At 39.1% G+C, this 19,518-nt stretch overlaps 1 protein-coding gene across 1 annotated transcript in view; it reads left to right on the top strand.

Moving 5' to 3' along the window:
* Nucleotides 1-19,518, top strand: part of PIEZO2 (piezo type mechanosensitive ion channel component 2) — a 188,222-nt gene that overhangs the window by 45,311 nt on the left and 123,393 nt on the right. Inside the window, exons 4-5 of the mRNA XM_008063492.1 lie at nt 15,160-15,322; nt 18,094-18,213. Of these exons, the coding sequence (XP_008061683.1) occupies nt 15,160-15,322; nt 18,094-18,213 (283 nt within the window). The remainder of the gene's footprint in view (nt 1-15,159; nt 15,323-18,093; nt 18,214-19,518) is intronic.

Raw genomic sequence — 19,518 nt, 5'->3', positions numbered from 1 at the left:
TTAAGACATAATTAATAGTCTTTTCTGTCTAAAAAAGAGAAAGATATTTCAGAGGGTTAGTGTAATTCTTACAACCCCTATACCTCTCCCTAATAGTACCTTATAGTGGAATTGATGCTCTTAGAAATGACTCCAATGTCATAAAATATCCTACATACCTTTCTGAAGCATGAAAAAAGTTATAGAGTATTCTAATAATCTTAAGATATATTCTACTTAAGTGGTCTGTGTAACATCTAAGAAGTTTACAGATTTCAGTCTAGCTAAGGTTCAAGTTTGTTGAGTCACTGTTTTATTTAGGTTAGCTGTAAATGTTAATTTCCAATTTTAATATATGAAAGCTAGTTTAATCCAAAGTATCAGGCTTCTATTTTTTTTGGGGGGGGGCTGTCTCTTGGCTTTACTCCCTTCTAGAAACTCAGGAAGTAGATGGTCACTAGCAGCTTCGTGCACCCCAATCTATGTACACTTAATACACAATTGAAAAAAGAGGAATATTAATAATATCCAACAGGAAGTGTGCTGAGCTGGCTCCTGCTGTGATGTTCTTTAGTCTACAGGTTCACTCATTCCTGACCCATAAGTATCAATTCCACTAGGCTCATTGGAAACCAGCAGACACTGGCCAGGTTCCCTGTATAGTTTCAGACCTGGGACTTAGGAGGAAGGAGCCAGTGTTTTGGTGCACCAGCATTTCTCATTAGGGAGCTTCTCCAACGAGCCGTCAGGCACCCTTAAGGCACAATAGGAAACTTTTTTGTGTGTTTACTAGAAGGTGTTTTTAAGCATTCATTGCCCTCTCCTGAAAAGAGAATTTTAGTTGCTATCATTGGTTACACTGCTAATTTTAAGAATACCAGCTATATTGGGGGGGTGGATTTTGACTGTTCATTTTCAGTGATGTAGCTGCAGAAAAAGGCATGTTAGGAATGGATAAGCCATTGGTGAGAGATGATTGACAATATTCTGACAGGGACTTCTGGATACTCTAAGTCACTGAGTGACTAGTCCATGAATTGTTTGAAACATGTTTTCAACAAATTAAATGCAGAAATCGAGAGAGAGAAAACACTTAAAACGTATATAGCATTATGGCATTTACTGTGACACTGAATGCATGATTATTGTTTTACTAATTATTTTTATTAAATTTACAAATGTATCACTACGAAATGGATAGAAATTTCTTTATGGACCTTAAAGATAATTTGAGAAACATATTTTAAAAGGTGATAGAACTTGTTAGTAAATCTATTTTCATTACAAAATGTGTAACTTTGATTTCACCTGACACAAACTTATACCAGCACTATTGCAGCTATAACAAATGACTTAAATCCCTTTTGGATTTACAAATCATATGAAAAGAGAGTAAAAAGAGAAGAATAAATTTTCCTAAAATTCTTTGGTAAGAATTCAAGAAAGATGGAAGTGTGGAAGGAGATGAAAGAGGATGTATGTTCACATGGGGCGTACTTGGACTGACAGCCAAGGAGAAGAACTGCACTGTGGGTAAAATCTCTGATGAAAAAGGTGCTGGTGGGACGATAGGATTCATACTTCCTTGTTCCAGCAGCCTGGAAAACTTCCAGGTTGTATCTGAAATGAGGTAAGAGGCAAGATACAATCATTCATTTTTATGTATGGGCTGTTTGAAAATTAGATATTTATTATTCATATTTGTATTGTGTTTATATATAGTAAACCTATGACAAACTTTTTTTTTTAACAGAACATCCTACTTCTAGTTAGGTAGGTAGTTAAGTAGATACCATTATGCAAGTATGTATGCATACTAGTAAGGCAGGTGCTAAAAAGATATATGATAAGTACTAGACTAGTCCTCCTCCCATGATCAAAGAGAAAACTAGACAACATATATGAAACAACTGTTTTTAGGGAATCAGGACTGTAGGGTTATGATCCCTGAGAGAAGGGAAAAAAGCAGGATAAGCTCTGTGATTATACCAGCTTTCTACCTAGCAGCATTTATTGCACATTATATAGAAAAGGGAGTCCAAGCTGAGCATGGTGGTCTTACTGAGCTGAAGAAACAGAGAGCAAAGTTTGGAGAGGATGAGGGGACTGAAATGTGTGGCACAGGATAGAGAGGCGAAAGACAGAGAAAGAGCTCCAGAAACCCAGATGCTTTAGCTGAAATCTAAGCTGTGTATGCAAAGGATGAGACTCCATGAAGCCAGGCAAAACACAACTCCCAGGGGAAGAACAAATATCGATGAACTGTAAACTCAGTAACCCTCAGAGCTCACACAAGGCTGAGAAAACATTTTAGTTCTGGTCACAGTGAAGAGACCTTCTGCTCTCCTGGGGCTAAGCTAGTCGTACCCTAACGGCTACTCCAGACCGCTGTGTCCAAATGCAAAAGCAAGCCTATTAGGATAAGGCTGATATGGAAGCAACTACCTACCAAAACAGAACTCAACACTCTTTAAAGGACAAAAACGTCTAGACATTCAATAATGTAAACATGAGATAGTTTTAAGAAATATATTTTAAAAGGTGATAGAACTATAATCACCTTTCAAATTAGTAAATCTATTTTCATTACAAAACATGTAAATAGTTGAAAACTTTTTAGACTTGTGAAAATGCAAGAAAAAATACTGACCTAGAAGTAGCAAACTCTTTAAAATAGCTTTTTTAAACATTTTCAGGACTTAAAAACATGAAATTAATGAAGATAGAGATGGAATCTATAAAAAGAAAAAAGTGTACAAAAATAATAAATGAAACAGAGAGCTAAAAAAAAGTCTTAGCTGATAAAATTGAAAGGCTTAAGGCTTAAGAGCAAATTAGACATCTCAGAAGAAAAGATTAATAAACTTGAAGATAGGGTGCTGGAAGCTACCCAAACTGAAGCACAGAGAGAAAATAAATTGAGTGGGGGGAAAAAAATACAAAACACAGAGCCACAATGACCTAAAGAACAACTTCAAGAGGGTTAACATTAAAGTCTCAGAAAAGTGTGAGCACGGAAAAATATATTTTAAGAAATAATGACCAAATGTTTCCCCAATTTAAAAAAATATAAATCCTCAGATCCAAGAAGTTCAACAAATTGTAGTCTAAAAAAAATGAAGAAACTCCCACCTAGGTAAAATATAATTACATTTTTGAAGACCAGTTATAGAGAAAAATATTAAAAGCAGACAAATAAAAATACACATTATGTGCAAGAGAACTGATGAGAATTCTCATTATTCTAACCAAATGATGCTAGTCAAAGAGCAATATGTCAACTGAAGAATGATGATGTTGATAAATTTGGAAAGGAAACTTTACTTCTCTTAGGACTGCAGTCTGCAGGGTCCATCCTGGCAGACTGGAAAGTGTAGCCTCTGGCCAGAAGCCACCCATATTTTAAGGGGAAATGAGTGCACAGAGAAGAACAAGAATTTACCTTATCTCAAACCAGGTGACGTGGGGACCAAAGTCAGGTAAAAGCCCAAACTTTACCTGTACTATGACCATTTGCATACCTAATCCTGAATTGTACCCCATATCTTTCAAATAAATAAAAATAAGTAAACTTCAAAATAAAGCATTTAAAGGCATCAAATGTCAATAAAACGTTAAACAAAAAGAGAACAAGAATTTATGCAGAAAGGGGTGGCTGAATATACATATTTAATAAGCTGCAGGAGTCATAAATATTTATGATAGGAAAAAAACATGCACACGCACAATTGAGTCTCATGCCCCTTCATGAGACCCATGTTCCAAAAAAATGGCAGCACAGGCATGATCTGAGAATGAAACTTTTTGACTTTCTGATATGAACAGGTGAAGGCAGAGGTCAGGAAAACACTTTGTGCCGTCTTGATAGACTGACCAGAAACACTCCATGGTCGGTGGTCTCTTATCAGACAAAAAGAAAGGCGCAGCATTAGATGGTTGGTTTATATCAGTGATGGAGTCTTTTGAAGGGGCTGGTTTTTATTTAGCCCTTAGGAAAGAAAGACTAACGGGTGGCGAGCAAGGAGGGGTTGGTGTATAACAAGGTATGTCTGACCTGTCTGTCATGACCGAAAACTCAGTTTTCAATGTTATTCTGGAGTCCCCTTGGTCAAGAGGTGACATTGGGGGACTTGGAATTTTATTTTTAAGTTTACAAATAGAACAGCATAACTAAAGTTGCTGCTGAAAGAAAAAAACAACTATGAACCTATAATTCTGGATCTAAGAGTGTAGGTGAAAAAATGAAGGTCACATAAAGGTATTATTCTCAGACAGAAACAGAGAATGGCACCAGCAACCTTCACTACACAAAATATTATGAAGGATGTTCTTTAGACTAAAGAGAGATTATTCCAGGTAGAAACTTAGATCTACAAATAAAAAACTCTTGAAACGAGATTTGCCTTTTCTCTAGCTCTCCATGATGTTTTGTGAAGATAGTTATGTCTTCAGATAAGAAACTGCAGCAGTTTCTTGTGACCATGAGAGAGAAGCATGATGGTAGATGCCAAAAATGCACTGAGAACAGCAGAAGGGAAAAGAGAAAATACCTGAGTGACTATGCACTGAATTAACAAACCTAGAGCTACTCATCTTTGGACTTTTGGTTAAGTGACATGTTAAATATCGATAGAGCAGCGTTAAAATCTGATCAAAGAAACAGGCAGTTTCAAGTCCTTCATATCTGACTCTTTGGAATATGTTTGTGACACTTTTGTCTTCAGCATTATTTTTCTGCATTGAATGTGTAACTGAAATCCAAGATTTTTAATTCTTGATTGATACTTCCAATTACATATTTCAAAACTATTAGTAAAGATACCCCCAGGGCCACCATGTTAATAATTCTGAGCAGGGATCATATGTAGAAAACTATTATAGGTGCTATGGAAGTTACTAAGAAACACATAATTTGGTCTCTGCAGGAGTTTACAACCTATTTCAAGAAACAGTATACATACATGTAAGAGAAGACTAATGATATGACATTGTACTCTGTGGTTAAATGAGAATTCTGGATATTAGCTACACCAAAATGTCAACCACACACAACACATGAGGTGGGTCAGGGAATGGACAGAATTCAGATTGGCAGAGGTCAAAACATATGGATCATGGAAGGCAATGGGCAAGAAAGTTCCTCCTGATGAGAAGAACCAGAAGCTTCTGGCATGAGACTTATTTGTCTGCCAGACAGGAAGTCTTCCCAATTCATGTCTAGCGGGATTTAATCATAACTGCAGCTCGTGCCTGTGGTGTTTCCAGACGCCCATCTCCAAATGAGAATTTTCATTGCACTTATTATGTTACTACTCCACTGAAGTATATTGGGTGCAATTTTGTGGACCTGTAAAGTGCTATGTCATGAACTGTACAAAAGGGCAAAGCATCACTGAAGAATTGAATTAGTGAGTTATAAAACTGGGTAGAATTTTTGGAATTGTTTTGCTTGGCGAGAAAGAGATTGTGTTGTGTGTGAGAAGAAAGAATACAGAAATATTTTGATTGTAACTTTAAAGTGCCATTAAGAGGCTGTTTTTTTTTTTTGTTTTTTTTTTGAGTTGGAGTCTCACTCTGTCGCCCAGACTGGAGTGCCGTGGCCGTTCCCAGTCACCGCAGCCTCGACCTGCTGGGCTCCGGCAATCCTTCCGCCTCAGCATTCCAAGTAGCTGGAACTACAGGTGCGCGCTGCCACGCCCGGCTAATTTTTTGATTTATTGTAGAGATGAAGTCTCGCCAAGTTGCCCAGGCGGGTCTCGAACCCGCGGGCTCAGGCAATCCACTCACCTCAGACTCCCAAAGGTGCGGGATTACAGGCTGAGCCACCGAGCCCGGCTGTTCTTTGTTTCTCTTTAACGGCACCCCCATATAGTATCTGGGTACATTGCTATTCAAACAAAATATATATCATTTTAGCTTGAATGATCTACACTTGTATTCTTATGCAAAGGAGAGATTAATATCTGTCACATAAGAAACCTAGTGACCATCAAGCTTGCCACCCAAAGCAGTTTTACAAAGGACATTTCCAAACCCCATTCAGCAATTGTGAGTGAACTGACATAAGAAGTATTTCAAAGTTTCATGCCTATCATTTCTAATCCTCACAAGATCTCTTCAAGACACGTTATTTACTAGTCTCATTTTCCAAATGAGGAAATCGAGGTTTAAAATGATAGATGCCGTGCCGGGCTCGGTGGCTCAGCCTGTAATCCTGCGCCTTTGGGAGGCTGAGGTGAGTAGATTGCCTGAGCCCGCGGGTTCGAGACCCGCCTGGGCAGCAAGACCTCATCTCTACAATAAATCAAAAAATCAGCCGGGCGTGGTAGCACATACCTGTAATTCCGGCTACTCGGAAGGCTGAGGTGGAAGGATCGCCGGAGACCAGAGGGTCGAGGCTGCGGTGGCTGGGAGCGGCCAGTCTGGGCAACAGAGTGAGACTCCAACTCAAAAAAATAAAAAATAAAAATAAATAAATAAAATGATAGATGCCATAATAGATGTCACATAGAAATAATAACATAGGCACTTGAGGTGGGGCCGGGAATGGACAGGATTCGGATTGGCAGAGGTCAAAACAAATGGGTCATGGGAGACAATAGACAAGAAAGATCTTCCCGATGAGAAGAACCAGTAACTTCCAGCATGAGACTTGCTTGTTTGTCAGGCAGGAAGTCTTCTCCCCATTTAGCCCTATGGCCTCTGATTTTTTTCAAATTTACTGTGAGTGTACTGAGTTTTCATGTTTACTAAGGCAATTTAATGCAATAGACATGCTTTTTAAAATATTAAGTAGAACATGTGCCTCCTGAATCTTCTTCATTTTTTTTAATCTTTAAAAATAAAACCCATGTTTCATTGATATTAGAATCATGACCATTAGGGCGAAGAAGGGGTGTGTAGGGGATGGAAGAAAACGAAAAGTTGATTGTTTTTAGTGCCTGGTCATTTCCCCCCACAATTAGTTCTACAAACTTCTGCAGGGCCCCCATATTTGCTTAAAGAATTAAATCCCCAAAGACTGTCTATGAGCAGCTGCAGTTACTTCTAGCTTTACACCTTCAAACACAATTTATGCTAAAGGTTATACACTTTCCTTTGAGCCAGGACTTACTAATGTAAACAAGGCTTCCTCCCTCTTTCAAGCTACCTGCCACTTGTTCCTGAATACTCAGCTGAGTCCAATGAGTATGTCTGATTGGCCAGTGATAATGGCCACTGATTCACTTAGCTTCTTTTGTTTTATGAGTTTTCTGAATGCTCTGCATGGGAATTTTCCATAAAGAGACCTGGGTCTGTCACCAAACACCCTTCCAGGGAAAATAGCATAAGAATAGGAATGACTGAACACCCTGGGAGTCTGACAAGGAAGGAGTTTCTCTCTTAATTAAATTAAGCTGAGGTTTGACAAGCTTCTCTCTTCTCTTCTTGTGTCTGTATTTGAGTCTAGCGTCTGCATTTTGAATTCAAATTCTCGAACTTCCTGAGAAACATCTGCCTCTTCTGCACTGCTTCCCTTCACCATTTCTTCCTCCATTCAATTTCCCATTTATTTCATTTAAAGGGTGTGTGGTTAAAAATGAGATGATTAAAAGATGTTTCCTCTAGAGGATAGTTTGTCCCAAAAGAATCATTTTATGCTAGTAGGAAACAAAATACATTCTAGCTTCCTAAATCGACTTAAGACTTGCCTTAGAAGTCTATCAACCTAACAGCACACTTGCCCATTTTAGTTAGTTAACGCTCATTTAATTGAAGGATATTCCACCACCACCACCACCACCACCACCACCACCACCCCCGCAAAAAGCCTGGGTCATAAGGAACTCTGAGCTCTTGAGGAGAAAAAGCTAAACTAAAAGTGTGGTGCCACGCCCACCGTATTAAGATGGCTACTCTCAAGAAACATAAAATACCAAGTATTGGCAAGGGTGTGAAGAAATTGGAACCCTTGTAAGGTACTGGTGGGAACGCAGAATGGTGCAGCCACTGGACAAAACAGTATGGTGACTTCTCAAATAACAGAGAAGGTTCTTCTATTAAAAATAGAATCACTATGTGATCCAACAATTTCACCGCCGGTTATATATCTAAGATAATTGAAAACAAGGTCTTGAAGAGAGAGTTCCACTCTCATGTTCATAGCAGTATTATTCACAATAGTCGAAAGGTAGACGAGTCCATCGATGGATGGATGGATAAACAAAATGTGGTATACACATATGGCATGTGTGTATGTAAATGTATATATAATATGTATAAATAATGAAATATTCTTCAGCCTTAAGATGAAAAGAAATTCTGGCACATGCTACAACATGAATGCACCTTAAAATTATTATAAATGAAATAAGGTAGTCACAAAAAGACAAATGCTGAATGATTTCACTTATATGAGGTACTTAGTAGTCAAATGCATAAGGACAGAAAGTAGAATGCTAGTCCCCAGGGACTGGAGGAGACCGGAATAGGGCATTGTTGTTTAGTTGGTATACAGTCTCAGTTTTACAAAATGCAAAAGTTCTGGAGGCTGGTTATACACCAGTGTGAATGTAGTTAATACCACTGAACTACGCACTTAAAATGGTTAAAATGATCAATTTTATGCTGTGTATATATGGCCACAAGTACACATTTTTTTAAGTGTAGTGTTATTTTTAGTATTACATATTTCTTGCAAATGGCTGGGTTCCTGTATTACTAGAGATCAAGCAGATGTGGTCTGGAGAGAACCTGAAAACAGGTGGAGGTTTTATAAATCTGCCAACATGTGCAAGTGGAAACAAATGCCCTGCCAATTCATAATCGCCATATGTTGGCAGATGTTATGAGGGCCTCAGAGGAAGAGAAAAATGCAGAGTAAGTGCTCCGTGGGGGGTGGAGAGACATCTGTAATGAGCCCATGAAGGCCCCGCAGGGCTGAAAGAATCCACTGTGTGCTGGGCCTTATGGTGGAGAAACGTCCGTGATGTGATGTGCGGCCTTCCTGTTGCTGTGAAGTTCTCTTTCGTCACAAAGCGTGGAATGAACTTTTATATGTAATAACTTGAGGAGAGTTCAGCTGTAGGATCTTGAAGGAAGCATCTAGGCTGCTTCATATTTTGTTCTTTTTGGATATTTGAATCTCTTATTATTTCTTAATTATAAACTTGGATTCACAGCTTAAAAAATGTTATTTCTTAACTATATACTTTAATGATTCATTCATTCATAAGGTAAAGTTTAAGATTCTTGTTTGCATCTGGTAAAGAAAAAAAGTGATTATTTGCTATATATGACCCAAGACATACTTTATATAAAATGTTTTTTGTTGCCTTTATTATACTCTTATTTCTCAAACTGAGAACACTAAAACCATGGATATTGGGGTCTAAGCAGAGGCAGTTTGTCTCTAAAAATTTTAGAATGTGCTTGTATATCTATGGGTTCCTTTCTTTCTTGTTTAAAAGCAGGAACTTTGCTCTTCCTTCACTCTGCTTCTGCCATAAGCATAATCACTCACTATGACTTAACGTTATAACTTATTCTTAGTGTATTTAATTGAATTAAATAAGCTTACATTTAAAGCTTTCCATACACTAAGTACTGCCATAAAGGTGGCAACACACACACACACACACACACATACACACACACACACACACACACACACACCCCCTTTTTTGAAGGTCTTAGAATTAAAGTGGGCGGTGAAACAAGCGCTTTTACTATCAATGGTAGAAATTCAAATTATGACTACAAATCCAGCTGTCATGGAGGCAAGGGGAACATAGCTTCCAATTAGGAGCAATCATAGAAGTTTCTCAGAGATGGGAGCTTTGGAGCTGGACCTTGATGGCATTAACGATATTAACAACCAGCAGTAACATAGAGATCGGAAGAAACGTGACTGAAGTGTGTTAGGAATTGGTTTGAGGATATGGATTCACATTAACTATAACAAATATCTGATCTAAAAGAATGAAGAACTGCTGCTTACATAAAAAACTAATTGTCGTAAATTAGCATAAAAGTTCAGATGACAGGCCATGGCAGAAATATAATTATGCATCCTGGACAGCTGTTATCCTGGGTGCCCCTGCAATATTCTGGAATCATTGGGCATATCTAGAAGGCATAAAATGATATGTGTATATTACGGAATGCAGTTGGGGTTGGGAGCTAGAGTTACCCTGAATGACATCAGAGAACTTGTGAAGCTATGCCTGGCCTGTTCCTTGGTTCCTCATTGCCAAGGAGTGGGTACAGCTCATTAGTACATACACCCACAATTCTTGATTTAGTGACCCCAGAAAAGTTACAATTACTAAAGAAAACCCTGGTGAAACAAGAAATAGCAAGACCAAAGGGAGTGAGGTTTTATGGTGAATGCCAAATAGTTCCGTATAGCTCAAGTTTTCTTGTCTGGAAGAAAGAAGAAGAGACCAGGTTGCTGAAGATCTCAGGGATGATTTCCTGGGACTTGGGGTTATTCTCCAGGCAGTGGGGGATTAGGAAATCGGACGAGGATGGCGTGCTGAACCTAAGGTTTCTGAAGGTAACTCTGGCACAGTGCCGGGATGGGGGAAGAGGGAGGGAGAGAAACTAGAAGCAGTGAGAATGTCCTTGGCTTGTAATTGTCCAGAAAGAGAAGTGAAGACTTGTTCCTTGGATAGGAGTGTTGGCTATGAATAGACAGTTCTCAAAAGAAGACACACGAGCTGCCAACAGATACATGAAAAAATGCTCAGCCTAACTAGTCATCCAAGAAATGCAAATTAAAACTACACTGAGATACCACCTACCTCCAGTCAGGATGGCTATCATCAATAACCCAAAAAATAACAGATGCCAGAGAGGATGCCATGAAAAGGGAACACTTCTACACTGTTGGTGGGAGTGTAAACTAGTACAGCCTCTGTGGAAAACAGTGTGGTGTTTCCTAAAAGATCTAAAAATCGACCTTCCATATAACCCCACAATCCCCCTACAGGGAACATACCTGGAAGAACTCAATTCGCTCTATAAAAAAGATACCTGCACATGTATGTTTATTGCAGCATTGTTCACAGTAGCAAGAACATGGAACCAAACATGCTGCCCATCAAAAGAGGACTGAATAAAAAAATGTGGTACATGTACACGATGGAATATTACACAACCACCAAGAAGAACAAAATCATGAACTTCACAGCAACCTGGATAGACTTAGAGTCTGTAATAATGAGTGATGTATCACAGAAACAAAGAACTGAGTATCACATGTTCTCACTCTTAAGTGGACCTTGAACAAGTATCGTCATACTACAAGAAAGTGATTGGCAGTAACAGGAAACTACAGGGGGTTGGCGGGGGAGGCATGGGGAGATGGGATTGGCAGTAGTGGGAATCTGCCTGGGGAAGGGAGGGGTCACACCTCATCCACAAGGGCACCTGCATAATGAGCATTTGTATACCTAACCCTGAATTGTACCCCGCTTCTTTAAAAAAAAAAAAAAAAGAAAGAAAGAAAGAAATAGCAGGGCAGGCAGACCAAGTGCCAAAGCAGGAGTGTAGGCCCTCAAGGCCTGATTTGTCTCTGCTAGGAACTGATCGTTGCTTATAACTTATTTTATAAGTTATTTTATAACATTGTTTTCTGATAAAACTGAAGAAAGTTATTTTAATTCTTATTTAACTCACCTTAAGATCTGCTCCAATATTGCACTTGCATTGCAATAGAAAATGGATCAATTATTTGTGATAACTGATCATTATCTTCAGCCATCATTTGGGAAATAAAAGAGTTTGAGGCCAGGCACAATGAGTGGCTCACGCCTATAATCCTACCACTTTGGGAGGCTGAGGTGAGAGAATTGCCTGAGCCCACGGGTTCAAGACCAACCTAGGCAACATGGCAAGACCTTATCTCTACAATAAATCAGAAAATTAGCCAGGTGTGGTGGTACGTGCCTGTGGTTCCAGCTACTTGGAAGGGGAGGCAGAAGGATTGTCTGAGCCCAGCATGTCAAGGCTGTGGTGGCCGTGAGCGTGACACTGCCCTCCAGCCTGGGCGACAGAGTGAGACTCTGACTCAAAAAAAAAAAAAAAAGCATTCGAGACCTTAAGAATTTTGCATGATATGTCTCAAAATGTCCTTTCTTTTCCACATACTCCCCTCTACCTCCAACTCTATTAGATTTCTTTAGGAAGTGAATACTCAGAGACAGTGAGTCCCTTACGAAAAAAAGTCCCTTACACTTTTGCTAGAACTGGACCTGGGATCAAAGATAAGCAAGGTATATTCCAGCTGCATGGAAGAAAAAAACTTTATCTTTCTGATAGCTGGGGACTTTAATACCCCACTCACAACCCTGGACAGATCAAGACAAAAATCCGGCAAGGAGATGTGGAACCTCAGTGAGACTCTTGAACCAAATAAGCAATATATGGGAATGAACTGCTCTATAATTGTGTGATCATTTACTTCTCAGGCAAAGAGATGTTTCTACAGAGTGATTTAACATAATCATTTTAAATGCTTTTAGTGACAGATACACTTTTAAGATATAAATATTTTTATTCAGTCCATCTGAGTGCTAGACTGGGATCAGTGAGAAGACATCAGAAGTTATGTGTGCATCCTCAAGATAAAATGAAGTTAATAAACATCCATCAATGCATCTATTACCAGTAATAGCAAATAGTCTTTGCTCTCACTGTACCCAATCTCTGACTCTCTTCCCAGTTCACGCCCACAACCTGACAATGCCTCATCAGTTCTTTGGGATTTCTCTTCTTTCTCATCTACTCATGTTTTCCTGCTTTCTTCCCAACTACTTTTTGCAGTGCCCATCTGCAACACCTGCAGACAGGGAGGGTCTCCATGACACCTTGCTCTCACCATGCCAGCATATCACATGATTGTAAACAAAATACTTCATCCAGGGCAGGCGCTATGGTATCAATTTTCTTTGTATTATCACTATTGAGATGCAATCCTGGAAAATAAAAGATTAAGTAAATTAGATAATCATTGGGTATTGCATAGTATCATAGAATTGCAGTGCCAGAAAGGATGTGAACATCAAGATTGAATTTTCTATATTGTATATGAATTCTTTTTACAGTATACAGTCTGTTTTTTAAAGAATGAGAAATCTTAGGGCTCACAGTGTTTGCATAGCTCTATTAGGAAAAATTTTCTTATAGGGACAACAGTCTGCCATTCTGTAGCTTCAACTCGTTTTTCTTAGGTCCAAAATAGAAGTACAAAATATAGGTTGGATTCTTCAGTGTTTACGTGGAAATATGCAAAATCAGTTTAAAATCAGTTATGAAATCAGTGGTAAGGTGTGAAGTGTCAATGTAATATGAAGTCTTTTAGAAGGCTCATCGTTCAGTTTACAAAAAGCTGCAAAAAATTACAATTAAATTTCTGATGGGGAAAAACTGGTATTTTTAAACTTAGGATCAATAAGATTATTTTTAGCATATGTGTTGAGTGTGGGCAAGAAAAAGGAGGACTTGGTAACCAGCAACTACTGCTACCTGCTACTTAGACTAAACCAAAAGTTTATCCAGCTTGTTTGATTTTATAGCTAAAAGCTTTCAGTTCTACGTACTTTGTACAAGAGATTTACATTTTAATCTAGGAGTGGAAAAACATTTTCAAAAAGTTATGCTAACTACAAAAACTTTGCCTGGACTTAAGAAAAAAAAGTCTATATAATAAGAACAAGTTCTAGCATAACTTATTTTTTTCCTGATAAAAGTGAAGAAAAGCCGGGCTCGGTGGCTCAGCCTGTAATCCCGCGCCTTTGGGAGGCTGAGGTGAGTGGATTGCCTGAGCCCGCAGGTTCAAGACTCACCTGGGCAGCGAGACCTCATCTCTACAATAAATCACAAAATTAGCCGGGCGTGGTAGCACATGCCTGTAATTCTGGCTACTTGGAAGTCTGAGGCGGAAGGATCGCTGGAGCCCCGCAGGTCGAGGCTGCGGTGGCCGGGAGCGGCCACTGCACTCCAGTCTGGGCAACAGAGTGAGACTCCAACTCAAAAAAAAAAAAAAAAAGTGAAGAAAGTTATTTTAATTTTTATTTAACTCACTTCAAGATTCACATTCATCAATACTCTAATATGGCATTTGTATTGTGATAGAAAACAGTAATTGCACTGAGAAGTTTTACAAGTGAAGGATATATAGTCTTTGAAAATTTTATAATTGAATGAAGAATGTAAGATAAAAATTAAAGGAAGTTCACATGTAAAAGATCCAAACAATAGAAAGATATGGAAAAAGGCATGAAACACACTTAACGTAAAAGTTGTATATGCTTATAGAATGTTTTCTTAGAAAATTTGTACGTTAAAATGAATTTCTAAAGGAATCATATTTTACACATTTTCTCATTATAGTAGATAAATTCAAATTATAGCAGAAGTCAGTATAAAAAATAAACCACTTAAAAAGTTGTCTCAAAAAGTCATATTTCAAGTAAATAATTAATCACAGAGCTTTGAAAAAAATCAAATGACCCATAAATGAAATTTGACAGAAATATATCCCACAAAAATTCCTCTGCATAATATATGACTTTTATGATTGAACTGTAGAACTATCTCCAATTTCAATATTTTCCCCAAAACAGCTACACTAGTTGCATAGCTAATACTAAATTTAGCCAAAACAAAATACTTGCTTGGTTAGCTAGACTTGGTAATATGCTACCACATACTTGGCATTTCAGTAATGCAGGATTTTAATAGGGCTTATTGACATTTAAAATATAAATTTCTAATAGGTGTGCAAGGATTTAGTCGTAGTTAGATTTTTGAACTGATGTAAAGATCTGGCTCCTGCTAGCATCTGTCTTATACATATGTACATATGATTTCAGGACATATATTGCTTAAAGATGTAGTTATACACACAGGACAGTAACTGAAATATCTATAAGAGGGATTAACCTAGGAATAGCTCACAAATGCATTATAAACAAGTTGCTTTTTCTTTTATGTTGGGGGCGTATTTGTTACATTTTTAAAGCATCTTTCTTTCTTTCTTCTTTCTTCTTTCTTTCTCCTTCCTTCCTTCCTTCCTTCCTTCCTTCCTTCCTTCCTTCTTTCTTTCTCTCTCTCTCTCTCTCTCTCTCTCTCTCTCTCTCTCTCTCTCTCTCTTTCTTTCTTTCTTTCTTTCTTTCTTTCTTTCTCTTTCAACAGGTTGTTTGGTATCAAATCAGTAATCCAAACGGACTGTTCCAGTACGTGGAAGATCATAGTGAACCCAGACCTGTCCTGGTATCACCATGCCAACCCCATCCTTCTGTTGGTGATGTACTACACGCTGGCCACGCTGATCCGCATCTGGCTACAAGAACCCCTTGTAAGGACAAAAGGGTTTTCATGGTCTTGTCTGCAAAGTAACCTGGAGTCCCCAGGTGAAATGATTCATTCCTGCTACCTACTGACTAATCAATACCATCTTTCAACATAGCTCTAGTGTTCTGGTTATAGTATTTTCATTCCACAAAGAGTACTACTATCAAAATGAAGAGTAGCTGCCCTTTGCTAAATAACTACTGTCATGATGTGCCACTAAGATTGGCAGGTGGCAAGGGAGAATGGAAGGCTCATTTTCACTGAGCACTTACTACAATATGCTAGGTTGTTTACACACATTATCTCACTTGATCCACTAAATAACTCTGAAGAATAAGTTAGAGAGGTTAGAGAGGTAAATGTTTCTGTAATCACACATTTACTAAATGGTACAAATCCTTCAGACCTGTGTTAGACAACAGAGATACAGTGTTAGAGACCACACATCCCCTATTATCGCAGTGACTGGTGTTTTGCAAATCACCTTTTGTCCTCTTAGCCTGCAGTTCTCAGTGTTGCCTGTTGCCTCCTGGGTATCCCCTTCGAAGGGTTGGGGATGAGGTAACTCCTTCCAACATGACTGAGGACTAGTTAATCTCTGTGGGATTATTAACATGGACACAGCTGTTTCGAAGAGTGGACGATGCCCGTGTGGCCTCCCCCTTTTTGCTTTAGGTGACTGGAGACTTCAGTCTGCTTTTATTTCTCCTAAATTACTGTCAGGAGCACAGTTGTAAGGTAGATTATTGGCACCTGAGTGTGGCAAGCAGCCTGGGTGAGGGTAGCCCCTTTTTACCTACCCCTACCCCACCCCGAGGGAGCCCATAAGCCAGATACAGTTCTAAGAAGGCGAGGTGAGGTCTCTGTGGTCCAGTCTCACCTCCTTCAGTTACTTCTAGCCTGGGGCCCTGGAGCAGTATCCTACTTTTCTCTTTTCTGTCTTCACACCCTCAGGCTACAGCCCCACATTTATTCAGTCAATCAATAAGTACTTACAGAAGGCTAATTATGTCATTCAGGAACCCCGGGGACGATGCAGAGCTATGACCATAGCAGGCAAGGCCTGTGCTTAGAAGTACTGTACATTCCACAGGAGAAAAACCAGTCCCAAAGAAGCAGACAGAATCTGAATCAGATAGTGACCATGAAACTGGGCCAGATCGTGTGTCTGTCCATCCCTGGTAAAAGTGCCACCTGCAGAAATGAGGATCTGTCCTGTCTCCCCTCCTACAGGGGTTCTCCTCCTCACTATGCAGGCTGTGCCTGGGGTGACAGCCACCTGTAGGATTAGAGTCTCAGGCCATCCTTGTGAGCAGGCTTCCCATAGAAGTACAGTAATAAAATGGATAGTAAGGGAATCCTATCCTTTTGTGTTGTTTTCCTCCAATTCTTTTCTAAAGTTTAACTGTAAATAATTGTAAGTTGACCAGTAAAATTCCTTAAAGTGATTATTGTGTTTGCTTACTCAGTAGACATACATATGAATATGTGTATGTATCTATACACAAATAAAAATGTGTATGTAAAAATCAAAGTATATTATGGGAACTATTTTCGAACAATGTCTTACACATAATGGAAATTACTTTAAGGCTTTCAAATCAGTAAGAATTTCTAACACCTTTAGCTTTCTCTGTGATATGTCACATCATTTCTTGGATAACAGTAGCTTGTTCAAGGCTTCAGAGCTGTGTGGTATTCCTCCTCTGTAGTCCCAGCCTGTCTGGTGAGCACAGGAAGGCAATGAGAGAGCTGAGAGACAGTCTAAGCTTTAGGCTCTACAGCAGTAGCAGTGCTACAAATCACGATGTCTGCGGGTATGTACAGAATAGGGTTGTATACTAGCATCAGCATTTCAGGTAGGCTAGATCTTAAATGGGCTAGGACACAAGGACTGGCTCACTGAGGCAGGGAGAAGGCTGATTATATTCTAGTTCCAGATAATCTGGCACTTTTAATGAAAACTGCCAGCCACCAAATGGAGTCCTGAGGTAGAAGTCTATCGGATATGTTTGAAAGAGGGAGAGAAGCAGGTGACAAGAGTTCAATGTAATATATGACCCCCCTCCCCTGACAAGCATAAATCCCTATCCATATAGTTGGGGTGATCCCCTTAGGTACACTACCCTGGCATACTGGAACCCCAGAACAGGCCAGTGAGACTAAGTTCACTCCCTCCACTCCAGTATCAGTGACATGTAAATGCCTTTTTACTGGGGCACCTGTGTGGGGAAAACACACTCAAATACACAAGTGCATTTTGTTCTTTATAGGCCCTCTTTTTCATCTCTTGTAGACCAGTTGTCAAGGAAATTTCTCATTAGGCAGGGGAACAGTTCTGTGCATCAGAAACGCCCTTGCTTAATTCTGTGTATGAGCTCTAGATGATTCTGCCTTTAATAAATACCATCTTAATTAAACATTGCCAGCAGCTGGCTTACACAATTAACTGCTCTTCCATGAAGGCTCTTACTCTGAGAACCATTTGCATAATTGATTTCTAGTGCAGTTGACAATGCATGTGAAAAACTATGGATATTGAACATTAGAGCATATTCTGTAATACGTGGGCTTAGTAGGAGTCAGGAGACATATAATATCGATGTGCTTATAATCACAGGGCGGCATTTTTGTCATTTAAAAAAATCTCTCACCTATTGTATATGTTCGCTTTGAAAATGTATCATCTTGAGGCAAAGATGAATCTCTTGGTCACTCAGGCACTTAGGAAACTGCTTCAGCAAGCAGGGCTGTTCCTGTTATTCTGTGTTTCAGGTACAAGATGAGAGGACTAAGGAAGAGGACAGAGCCCTAGCTTGTAGCCCCATCCAAATAACGGCCGAGAGGAGGCGAAGCCTGTGGTATGCAACCCATTACCCGACCGATGAGAGAAAAGTAAGCCTTTGAAGAAAGACGTTTCCCTTCCCTAATTTTTCTATTTTTGCATTTTACTGTTTATTAAGAGGCTTATAATATAATATGTAACTGCAGGTTGCTCATAGTTTTTAGAAATTATTTCATTTAGGAGGGTTAGTCTAGAGAATTCTATTCAGAGAGGGAGTACACTGTGTCCAAAGGAAGTACCAGGGGCCTGTCAGACCCTGTGAGAACCAAGAACATTATTTTATATTTCAGTACTTTCTACTGAAGTCTTTTAATCCTAAAAAGGATGTTTTTAATTTTTTAAATAAAAAAATTGTGTTTAAAACCAACAAAAATAACAAAGCAATCTGTTAGCACTGGGGTGGTGAAAATTTCAGTGTCGAGATACATAGCAGAAAATAACTTCACTCTCTTGAGTAGCTGGCTTCAATAATAGCTCCATAGCCATTTAGAGAAGACCCAAGCAATCTATATGGATGTATTAAGAATCTCTCACTCCTTTGAGATGTCCATGTGTGTTGACAAGGAAAAGGGAGTTGCAATTGAATAAATCAGGTAACTCATATATGTTGTACATAGTAGGTACTTCATATAACCTTTTGATCATATATTGATCATTTTGGACTCAACTCAGTCAGTGCTAATACTGACCTGTTAAAACAGCCTATCTGCAATGTTGTGAAAACAAATACTCTTATGTTTCTAGGGTGGTCAGCATTTTGCTTCCCAGCATGTTTGCGAATTCGGTGGATTTCTTTGGTGGTAGGCGAGTTTCTCTAAGACACAATCTTATTCTCTGCATAACTACCGTGTGTTGAGAGAGGATAAAACAATGTGAACTGCCTTAGGGGTGACAGCCCTGTGAGATAGAGATGGTGCCCAAAGATGTCTTGGAATTTTCAGGGGCTATTTTCGCTCTCTAACCTCACCAGGTATCAGATTATCTTGCCCATTGTACTAAATTATAAGTATCAACAGCCCAGGATTGCCCAGCCATTTTTAAAGTAAGGACGTGGACCTTTGGGGATCCCGAGACTCACAGGATCCCCAAGCTCAAAACTATTTCCATACAAAAACAAAATCATTGCCTTGATATAGTTCAAAGGGAATGGTGGGTAAAACCTGTGCTCACCTGTGTCTGAGCACAAACCAAGGCCATGGTACCAAGGCATAGAGCAGTGACTGTAGATGGAGCCCTTCACTGCCAGGCTTACAGGGAAGACAAAACAAAAAGGTCCATTTCACTTTTAAAAAGTCTTTGATGAACCAGAAAGAGTTATTAATGCTCTTAAATCATAACCTTGGCATGCACATCTT

The sequence above is a fragment of the Carlito syrichta genome, unplaced genomic scaffold (assembly GCF_000164805.1).
Source record: "Carlito syrichta isolate Samal-C Ts95f unplaced genomic scaffold, Tarsius_syrichta-2.0.1 Scaffold306873, whole genome shotgun sequence".
NCBI lineage: Eukaryota > Metazoa > Chordata > Mammalia > Primates > Tarsiidae > Carlito > Carlito syrichta.
Note: the sequence above shows the minus strand (reverse complement) of the source record. Positions and strands in the feature narration are given on the sequence as shown.